The following is an 11,551-nucleotide window of genomic DNA, read 5'->3' as shown; positions in this document are numbered from 1 at the left end:
GCACTGACTTGCCTCTCTTTTTTCTAAAGTATATTACCAGCGGTTTTAATATATATATATAAAACTCTACTTCTATTTTAACAATCTAAGCTCATGGTCTTAAGTAGGCGGCGTAAATTTCAGCACACGTGCTAATGTACTGTTTTTTTTTTAATGGCAGAAAACAAGGTTACTGTGGCAGGCACTTGGTTCAAGACTCTTAATGAATCATGGGTATGTTGAGGGTGTAACATGCAATAAACCGAGCAGAGAGCCATCTCCAGTTCTCTTTAAAAGTCAGGTGAGCGTGCACCTAGTGGCAGACTTGCCAGGTAAGAGAGCTTCTCTGCAGAGGAAATGACAGACAGCATGTAACCGGATCATGGGTGTATTTGAATAGTCTGTTTTTCTTAGGAACCTTCCTGAGTGAAATAATCCAGAAGTATTTCAGCGGTTGCCATAATAAGAGCTTGAATTCTCAAAATGATAAGGAAAGGAGCTTCAATAATTCCTAAATTATCTCCTTTAGCGTAGGAAACCCCGGACCGTCCTTTATGAAAGAAAAGGAGAAAATGGCGCCCCAGAATTCTTTGCGGCAGCAACATTTAAAGCGACACAACCTCGTAGTAGGACCTGGACACACCTACGTAAATATAAAAAACAGAACAGCTGTTTTATTCTATACATTTTACTTCATCAAACTAAATAAAAAGTTATTTCAGCCCCCTGACTGTGGAATGAACACATTCATTTTTTTTCTCCACTTATAAAGTTTGCTCCAAATTTATCCCTCACATTATTATTTCAACATTTCAGTCCTGTTTGTTTTATTTTCATTTTCAATTAAATCTGTTTTGTTGTTATTTCCTGTGATGATTAAATGTTCCCTCTGAGTAAACTGAAAAGATATTTTCTCACGACACCATTCTGTTTTCGACTGGGAACTTCATTAAAACTGTCAGCGCACAGCACAGATACTTAGTCTGTGTGTATCTTCTGTTATAAGTGAAGTTTTTTTTTTTTAACACTGTAGATTTCCTCTGCACCGTGGTTCTCCTTTCCTAACTCCTTACAGCATCTCCTTCACATCTTTCCTTGACCTCGTGACGTATTCCATTTGGGTAAAGTAATAGTGGTTAGGAAAGGAGATTATTAGGATTTACGAAATGCACCCTGTGTGTGTGTGACAAGTACAGTGTGTGTTGTGTGCACCCTCCTTTGCAAGAGCATGTTACTTTCTTGATAATGTAACCCTTAAATTAACAGTGAAATACTGTCATTAAATTAGACAAGGTTTTTGTCCATCAATTCACTTTCCTCTGCTGCTGCAGCTTCACATTGAATGTAAGATTTTGTCAACATCTGTCCAACTGAAGCTGGAACCATTTGAAAAGACAAGGCTTGTATTCTCTGCATGTTCCTGCTTCTTTATTACAAGTTTATTTCAGACTTATTTTTATAAACAGATGGTGGTATGGAAAGCTTTCTATTGCAGCCTCAAATTGGTTTCAAGTTTGCAAATACATTTTCATGGCATAGTGATATAAATTAAGTATAAAAGGGATCCGAACGTCTGCACTACGATTTAAAAAACTTTATATTACTTATATAAAAAATGTACATGACCAAAATCTAGTCCTACAACATAACCTGGCTCAGTAGTGTGTCCTGTGCCTCACTAATGGCCCAGTATTGTTTATTTATACAGTAGGTGAACACGAAGAAAAAAACATGACTTGCCCTCTATATACAGTAGGTAGAAAGCTATAAATAGTAATCTTTAACCTTTAGTCAGGGCAAAGCTGTTCAGAAGCAATGTCCTGATAACACCACATCCTTGTAGAGTATGATGACCATCAGTCACAAGCTGGAAGTCCCACCTGACACCATCTCCAGCAATGAGCTGCAGAGAACCTGTCACTCAGGATCTTATGCCCCCGTTACGTCCGAGCCCTCAGGTGGACTCCAGGCAGCAGCAGAGACAGAGGCCTGATGAGACTTGGAGGACAGTAGGGAAAGAAATGAACCAGGGATGGACCTGGCTCTCCCTGGAGCGATGTGCAGCAGACAGAGCACATTGGCAAACTCCGGCTCTACTCAAGGCACAACTCAGCACGAGGAGGAGTAAGTACTATCAACTCTGTGAGCATACTTTCAACTTAAAAGTGGCAGACGTGGGAGTCCATCTCATATGATGTTGTCACGGACCAGGCAGTCAAAGGAGAAACAAGCACAGGATTACTTTTCAAAAGATGGGATTTATTTCCCCAAAAATACAAAGGAATGAAAAAATAAGCAAATTAAGTACAGACCTTGGCCCATTAAAAGACGTCAACCACCGACCTCCAGTCAAACCTACTGCAAACAAAACAGGACATTAACTAAAACAACTGACCTAAAACTGGCTCCATACAAAGAAATCTCCCCCCATGCTGATGCAGCCCTTGGTTTTGTCCAATTTACTGGGCCTCTATATTTAATTGGACTCCACCCTTTTTTGGGCCAAACCAGGAAGAAGGACTCGAGCAGCAGTAACGGTTAGAAAATTGAATAAATACAAAATTAATACAACAAATAAGGACAAAACAGTGTCGACTAAATGTGCACGCCTCATTCAGACCACAAAGGCATATGGTTTGTTTAAACAGCAGAGTTTACAGCTGAAAAGTGTGTTTCATTCAACAGTGTTTGGTTTATGTGTCATATTCTGTCATTAGCCAGGTTTTTCATGTCTAAACAATGGAATAATTTACTCACAAGAAGCTAATGCAACATGTAGGTGGGAGGTGAAGTCAGTAGACTGGCGCTCTATGCCTCTGTGATATAAGCCCTATGCCAAAATGGTGGTGTGGTCCTTCAGGTAGCAATTAACATAATGCATTACATATCAATGAGGCATATCTGACGTCATATTAATTTAAGTTCTAACGTTTCTTTGTCACTGTTCATTTTGTGCTACTTGCCTCTTCCCTCTCACTCACAGACAGACTGGCTACAGCTGGAATGCATTGCTCTCATCTTGTCTGCATTACACAGTTTATGTATTTTCCACCTTCGGCTGATTTCTCTTTGCGCAGTAATAAACATTCTCCGTGCAGGGGATGATTACAGGAAGTTATGCCTTAAATGGTACTTGGAAAAGACATGAAACATGCTACGCACACAGGCTAACAATGAATCATGCATTCTTGATTTCATGAGAGTAGTTATTCAGTTTGTGTAGAGGATGAATGCTGTGAGGAGATGAACTGTTCCATTAAAACACAACTAGACATAGACAGACATTAGCAGAATAGACGATCTGAAACGTGGCTGTGATGAACAGTGGTTGTGAAACAAAAGCAAAACAAGTTGTTGTTTACCTAAAACCTTCATTATGTTTATTTTATCTTATTTTATTTATTTATTTATTTTTTACAAAAGATGAGCCAATAAACAAACACCGCAGTATAGAGAAGAGAGAAAATATAACAAGTACACATGCAGCCGTAAAGAAATTTTACCTGATTTTTGATACATTGTCCAGATTTGATTTATCGGAAACACTGGCTGGGAAGATAACAAATTATTTATTTTGGAACGCGAGTTAACAAATCCTGAAAACTATTTCTGAGTGTGGAAAAAAATTGCAAGCAAGAGTCGAGGAAGTTAGGTCAGTCCAATGGAATCGTCCAATAAAGAAACAATTCACACAATGTTTACAGATGTGAGAGAGACAACAACACTGTGAAAGTGCTGTTTTCAACCTGACTTTACTGATTCTTAGGCACAAACAATAAACTGTTCATATTAAAAATATTAATAGCACAGTTCATTAAAAAGTTAGTTATTTAATATTGGCTTATAGCTACCAATAACTATGCTGGATTATATAATTATAAATATTGAATGTGGACATTTTGTGTAATCATCTGCCATCAACAAAACTGTTGTCTTTAATCTGTCAAATTGAGTTCAGATGTTAAATGTCTTGTTAAATCATGTGAGTCATTTTTACAGTTTTAATTCTGAGATCACAAAATATTTGACTTCAAATACATCTTTCAAATATTTTTTCCATTTTAGGCTCATGAGAGAAACTAAAGTACCAACATTTGGAACTGATGACAGACAAGTTAATATTTAATCAATATTTCTATTTAAAGGTCCAGTGGAATATATTATTGATAATCATGTTAGCATTAGTGTATCATCACCTCAAACTTAGTATCATTGTGGCTTTGTTACCATAGAATGAGCTCTAGATCTCAGATCCGTGATTGGATAAAGTCTGGCAGGTTGTACCTCCATGTCTCTCGAGCCCAGAATGAACAAACCAAACCCTGGCTTGAAGAGGGACACCACAAAACGACAAAGTCCACAATGAACCTTGAATTCTGAAGTAACTACAATATTTGTTTTGTAAACCTTGACTCTGAACGCAAACTCTTAATTAATCAGTTTGTAGCACCCCTAACTGCACATTGATAGTTTAACAATAATGCTATACCAATCCAAGCAGGTTTTAAGAGGTTGATTTTATTTTGTTATGCCGTGCAGAAATGAATGGATACATTTAAAACAATCTAGTAGCATGGAATTCCTGTTTGAAAATGGAAAATGAGCAGTGAGAAAGAAGTGTACATGATGGGTAGTAACTGGCTCTGCAGCGCTGTGCTAATAACAGTGCAGAGGTGAACTGAAATGAACCTCTGCGATTCAGGCAAACATCAGGGAAACTGTAGACCCTCCCTAACCCCCATCTGTTAGGTCCTACTGGGAAACAGATGAGAGAGATAGAGAGAGAGAGAGAGAGAGAGAGAGAGAGAGAGAGAGAGAGAGAGAGAGAGAGAGAGAGAGAGAGAGCGCTGTAAAGCTACTCGCACTGAGGCAGATGTAAACAGGAAGTTGTCAGTGAAGCTAACGGGGTATTCCCTGTATCATCTACTCGTCTGCTGCTACTGATGACAGTACCTGTTCACCTTCAGATTTTTAGGTTTCATTATCTATTGATTTCAGGTACAATGTGGAGACATGTTCATCATCAGACTATATGTTGAAATAATTTATTATCATTAACACAATTCTTCATTGAAAACGTTTTCTTCATTAACCAATAATCCTAAAAATGTTTCAATTCAATTCAATTTTTATTTCCACAAATGTTTTTCATTCTTAATTTTCATTCCATCATGATGCTTCTAAATTTGTCTCATTATTCTCTCTCCCTACATATTCATACACACACACACACACACACGTCCTTGATCAGTGAGCAGTGGGGTCTATTCTGAGCAGAGTCCCGTGAAACCCAAGTGCTTCCTCGTGGCTGCCTCCTCATCCTTCACCCTGATTAACCAGCTGCAGTGTGTCTGTCGTACGTTTGAGCTGCCGTTGTTTGGGTCTGGAGGGAAATGTCAGCAGTCTGGGACAAGTGACAGTGCACAGGTTGTGAATGTGAGTCATTGTGTGTGGTTGTGGCCGTCACAGTAAAAACATTCCTTTCCAAATGAAACACAGGTCATCATGACAGTTTAAAGGACAAGTGTTTATGCAGTTTGACCCGGGCGATTGTCTATTTTTGATTCTTTTCTGGAAAAAGTTTTATATAGTATGATATGAAAGATCTGCTAACAGTGTCCATCACATGTAGATTGAATGATTGATTGATTGATTGAAGGACCAGTGTTTTTGCATGTTTTAATCATTTAGATTTATGTGTTTTTACTCAAGATTTTTCTGTTTATTTAAATTTGTGTTGTTGCTTCTTTGAAACACATATGTAAATTTAAAACTAACTTAAAGAAAAACACACAAATAGCTTGCAATGTGCCACACAAATAAAAAACTATTTTGACCAAAATAAGATAAGAAAAAAGGTTCAGACGTGCAAAGTGGCCAATTGATTTATTTACCGCTTTAAAAGGAGCTGGAACCAGGCGCTTCTTAAAAGGGATGGAAAACAAAAAAAATAATGATAAATAGATTAGATAGATGGATAGATAGATAGATAGATAGATAGCATTTTAAACTTTTTGCGTACCTCCTTATATACGTATATATATATATATTCAATTTTTACATTTTTATTTTCATTCCATCTCTTGTGTGCCACATTTTAGTGGTGCTGCTAAAGTCAGTGTCCCTGGTATGGGATCAGTAAAGTTTTTTTCCTTATCTTATCTTATCATAGATAGATAGATAGATAGATAGATAGATAGATAGATGATAATAATAATAATAATAATAATAACTTTATTTGTAATCTCTTATCTAAACAAGGTTACAAAGTGCTTCACAAAACAAATTTGTGTGTGTGTGTGTGTGATATTAAATGATACACAAACACAGCTAGAACAAATGTCACATGCAGCTCATAACCTATTTGAGTCTTCCCCAAACTGTGCGCTGCAAGTCTGTGTACTGGACTTTTATTTCGAAAGACCTGAGCGGAAGCGCGGCTGCAGAGATGTCAGTGTGAGCGCGGTGAGGCGCAGTGAGGGAGCGCAGAACAGGTTGGAACAGCAGACTGACGCTGCGTCGCGCACACTGGAGACTCCTTTCCTGGAGGAATATGGGTTGTTTTTGTTGATTTCAGCGTTTGTGATTAAAACCTGTGGATTTTTTTTATTTCCTGTCGCCTCGTCCGCCAGGTTGAGAAGCAGCCGGCGGGGGGAGGACTGCTGGAACACCCCGTGGAAGAAGCGGCTTTTTGTTTTACGCTGCACAGAAACGCCAACAAAGAGCATTCGGGAAGTAGCCCGCTGCGATAACGCAACTTAGTTCAGCAACAAATAGAAAGTGCGGCGGTGGACGCGCGCGTCAACATGGTGCGCAACAGACTCCTGCGTGCGCTCCTGACGGTGTCGTGCTGTCTGCTGTTCCTGAACGTGGGGATTTTCCGGGTGAACGGGCAGTACGGGGACCGGGGCATGTCGATACCGGAGCACGGGTTCTGTCAGCCCATCTCCATTCCGCTGTGCACGGACATCGCGTACAACGAGACGATCATGCCGAACCTGCTGGGTCACACCAACCAGGAGGACGCGGGGCTGGAGGTGCACCAGTTCTACCCGCTGGTGAAGGTGCAGTGCTCCCCGGACCTCAAGTTCTTCCTCTGCTCCATGTACGCGCCCGTGTGCACGGTGCTCGAGCAGGCGCTGCCGCCGTGCCGCTCTCTGTGCGAGCGGGCGCGCCAGGGCTGCGAGGCGCTCATGAACAAGTTCGGCTTCCAGTGGCCCGACAGCCTGGCGTGCGAGTCCTTCCCGGTGCACGGCGCCGGGGAGCTGTGCGTCGGCCAGAACATGTCGGACCGCACCGAGCCGGAGCCCCCCGCTCCCTACCCCACCGACCGCGCGCAGGCAGACCCCATGAGCGGTCAGTTCAGGTGCCCGGCCTCGCTCCAGGTGCCCCCCTATCTGAACTACCGCTTCCTCGGGCAGGAGAACTGCGGTGCCCCGTGCGAGCCAAAGAGATCCCACGGGATGATGTACTTCAGCGAGGAAGAGCTCAAATTCGCCAAAATCTGGATCGGCATCTGGTCGGTGCTGTGCTGCGCTTCCACCTTATTCACCGTGCTGACCTACCTGGTGGACATGAAGCGCTTCAGCTACCCAGAGCGGCCGATCGTCTTCCTCTCTGGGTGTTACACCATGGTGTCCATCGCCTACATCACTGGATTTTTACTGGAGGACAAGGTGGTTTGCAATGACAGATTTGATAACGACATAAGGACTGTGGTGCAGGGCACTAAGAAGGAGGGCTGCACCATCCTCTTCATGATGCTGTACTTCTTCAGCATGGCCAGCTCAATCTGGTGGGTCATCTTGGCTCTCACCTGGTTCCTGGCAGCAGGGATGAAATGGGGCCATGAAGCCATTGAGGCTAACTCTCAGTACTTCCACCTGGCAGCCTGGGCCGTGCCCGCCATCAAGACTATTACCATCCTGGCTGTTGGGCAGGTAGATGGAGATGTGTTGAGTGGCGTCTGCTTTGTGGGCATCAACAGTGTGGACGCCCAGCGGGGCTTTGTCCTGGCACCGCTGTTTGTTTACCTATTCATCGGAACCTCCTTCCTCTTGGCGGGCTTTGTGTCCCTGTTCCGCATCCGGACCATCATGAAGCACGACGGTACCAAGACGGAGAAGCTGGAGAAGCTGATGGTGCGGATAGGGATCTTCAGCGTGCTTTACACCGTGCCCGCCACCATCGTCATCGCCTGCAATTTCTACGAGCAGGCCTTCCGAGAGCAGTGGGAGAGGACGTGGATCAGCCAGACGTGTAAGACGTACGCTGTGCCGTGTCCTGTCCAGAACCACCCCAACATGAGCCCGGACTTCACTGTCTTCATGATAAAGTATCTCATGACACTCATTGTGGGCATCACGTCCGGATTTTGGATTTGGTCTGGGAAAACACTCAACTCCTGGAGGAGGTTTTACACGAGACTGGCCAACAGTAAACAGGGTGAGACCACAGTGTAATGTGGTGTCACCGCACACAGACTGACAAACTGAATGATAATCCTCTTTATTATTTCCATCTGATTTGTCTTTGAGACACTCGGTATGTTTTTTAAATGTACATATGCATTTGTGAGATTTTTGTAAGTATATATTTGTATTTAAAGATTTTTATGATTCTTTCTTTTTCAAAGAATAAATTTTTTTTTTCACGGACTCACTGTGGACACTACTGGGAGCATTTCACATTGAGTGTTTGCGTCTTTGATCAGAGAGCTGCCTGTGAGCAGTGGGGTCTATTCTGAGCAGAGTCCCGTGAAACCCAAGTGCTTCCTCGTGGCTGCCTCCTCATCCTTCACCCTGATTAACCAGCTGCAGTGTGTCTGTTGTACGTTGGAGCTGCAGTTGTCTGGGTCTGGAGGGGAATGTCAGCAGTCTGGGACAAGCGACGGTGCACAGGTTGTGAATGGGAGTCGTTGTGACAGATGGGTTGTGGCCTGTAGCTCAGGTCGCGACGGTTAAAACATTCCTTTCCAAATAAAACACAGGTATTCATGACAGATCGAAGGACCAGACCAGTGTTGTTGCATGTTTTAATCCTTTGGATTGTGTCTTTTTAATTGAGATTTTTATTGCATTTTTTTCCCGCTGTCCTGGAAACAGCTTTTTCAGTCAGATATGAAAATCTGCTTACAGTGTCCCTCATGGCCGAGCTCTATTTTGTTTAAAATTGTGTTGTTGCATTACAGTGCATGTGTCAAATCAAACCAAACTGAAAAGAAGCTGCGTTAGGACACAACAATAACACAACTTTGACCAAAATAGGGAAAAAAAATCACACGTTTATAGTGACCATTTGATTTATTTCCTGCGATGACAGGAGCAGGAACCAGGGGCTTTCTGAAAGGAAGGAAAACGTAAAAATACTGTGATGTCAGCTGTAATGAAAGTGATGGTGTAAAACATGCAAACACACTGTGCTCCTTAACAACAGTGTTTGAAACAGCATTAGCACTGCGTGTATTTGTATTTAGTGAATTTAGAAAAGCCACTGCAGTGGCAATTTGAGTTCTTAAAATGCAAAACTGGAAAACAAACAAAGCGTAAGACATCTGTGTGTTTAACTACATGTATAACTTGTACCATTTTCTGCATACAGTGCTATGTAAAATCATTGGACACCCTTTGAGCCTTTTACAGTTTGTTTTACTAGTCAATGTTTTTAAAATTTCACATTTTTCTTACAATTTTCTATTAAACCACAGCACTGAGAACTAAATATTTTCATGCATTCAAATAAGTAGTGTGAGCAAAAATAGGTTCACAATGTGTCATCAGTGTAGAATTTAAATCATCGGTAAATGAATTGATCTGAAATAATCTGCAACTATTTTTGGGATAAATGATTCATTATTTCAGTAATTTCTCAAGCAAAACTTCCAAACATCTGCAGGTTCTGGTTTCTCCTATGTGAGAATTGTCTGCTCCTGTTTTTGTCACGTATGAGCCGAATAATTTGGGCTCTTTGATTGTCAGTGCACTTAAAAAAACTATTTCAATACACGACCTCGGGCCTTTCAGTGAGCATTTGTGTCAGGATTCTGACATAGAAAATAATAAAATAAGTAAATTTGCAGATTTATTAATGAAAATGAGCGAGACTTCATCAGATGAAATGTGTCAGTGAAAACTATTGACGTCTTTTTGAAGCTGTAACTGCAGGTGCTGAAAATGATGCATAACTGTCATGTGCAACGATTTCGACTACTGCCAGGGAAAATCCAAAAACTAATCACAGTAGAGTTATGAGATATTTTGGGGCGTAGAAAAAAAAAATAGTTTTGAGGAATGTCAGCTATATTGATAACTTTGGGGTCAGGGTAGATCAGTTTTGAAAAGAAGCAACACTGGCATTGCTTTATATGACATAAGAGATGACTTTAGGTCATGTTGTCTGATACTGAGCTGTAAATGCATCTGCAATTTTTTTTTATTTTATTTTATTAAGGTAATCTACTTATAAAATCCTCATGGCACATTTTAAAAGCATTTTACTATTAGTGTAATTCAGTAACGGTCATTAGAAGTAATAGAATTTCCTTAGGGGGTGTCCAGACTGAAACATGGCATTGTGAATATGGCTCTCCAGCTGATCATAGGAGAGGTTGTCTGTCCTGCACATATCACAAATGTTTGTAACAAAACATGTTTTTGAATTGTTGTTTTATTTTTCCAGAATATGATCTTAACCTGGAGGGTGAATATGTCAGTTATTGCTGCGAGGCGACTTGGGTCGAGGTGCATGCAGAGTAATATGATCCCGGTGAGCGTAGCTGTGTGTCTGCACTGTGGGACTGAAGAGCAGCCAGCAGCTTGCATGTCTTCCACTGCAGGAGAAAGGAAGCCTTGTGCTGAAATGCAGAGCAGCTGCTGTCAGTGCAGCTCAGCTCACACACACATCATGACTTGTGTTCTTGTCAAATGCTCTTCCACATGGTGCTTCCGATTCATAATAATCCTTTCATTGTGTTGACAGCTCTACAATAGTCATGGCTTTGAAGTAATTTCCTTTGCATTTGCTATGAAGAGAACCTTTATATTTATAGAAAAAAATATATATACACTACATCGATTTCTTTATGAGAATAAAAACAGTCTCACCCTTGTAACTGTCGATGATTTGTAAAATGTCTTTTGTTCTGTAAAAATGCCAAAGAAACATAAGCCTGCTTTTTTGGCAGATTTCTATATAATTATATATTTATATAATGTATATTCTATATATGTCTGTGTGATATGTACAAACCTCACATACCCTACCAAAAAAGTTATAGGTATTTTTAAACTATTCCAATTTTTTTCTTAAATCTTATTAAAAGATTTTAAGGTAAAAGATGGGATTGCTCCAAGGTCAATATGGGCAACGTAACAGCAAACAGAAACCCTGAAGCTGGAAAATCAAATGAGAATGAAAACATCGATACCAAGTTCACCTCCTTTTTTTCCCCTTTCAAGATAAACTTGGCATAGATTGGCTCAAAGACCAGAGGAGAGGCACAACTCAAACTGTTGTTGGAGGGCAACATTTTTTTTACATGCAATTTTGTTATTGTAGCAGCAGTGGTGAAAAT

General features: G+C 40.9%; 1 protein-coding gene across 1 annotated transcript; it reads left to right on the top strand.

Annotated features, from left to right (window-relative positions):
* Nucleotides 1–6,462: 6,462 nt before the first annotated feature.
* Nucleotides 6,463–11,094, top strand: fzd1 (frizzled class receptor 1). The gene has a single exon (XM_034609816.1). It carries the CDS (start codon nt 6,786–6,788, stop codon nt 8,439–8,441), a length of 1,656 nt encoding a protein of 551 aa, XP_034465707.1. The 5' UTR covers nt 6,463–6,785; the 3' UTR covers nt 8,442–11,094.
* The last annotated feature ends 457 nt before the right edge of the window (nt 11,095–11,551 follow it).

This window comes from Hippoglossus hippoglossus, chromosome 16 (assembly GCF_009819705.1).
Source record: "Hippoglossus hippoglossus isolate fHipHip1 chromosome 16, fHipHip1.pri, whole genome shotgun sequence".
NCBI classification, from domain to species: Eukaryota; Metazoa; Chordata; class Actinopteri; order Pleuronectiformes; family Pleuronectidae; genus Hippoglossus; species Hippoglossus hippoglossus.
Note: the sequence above shows the minus strand (reverse complement) of the source record. Positions and strands in the feature narration are given on the sequence as shown.

Bases quoted from the DNA above. Each gene is read 5' to 3' on its own strand.
- fzd1 (XM_034609816.1), top strand. From the start codon at position 6,786: ATGGTGCGCAACAGACTCCTGCGTGCGCTCCTGACGGTGTCGTGCTGT.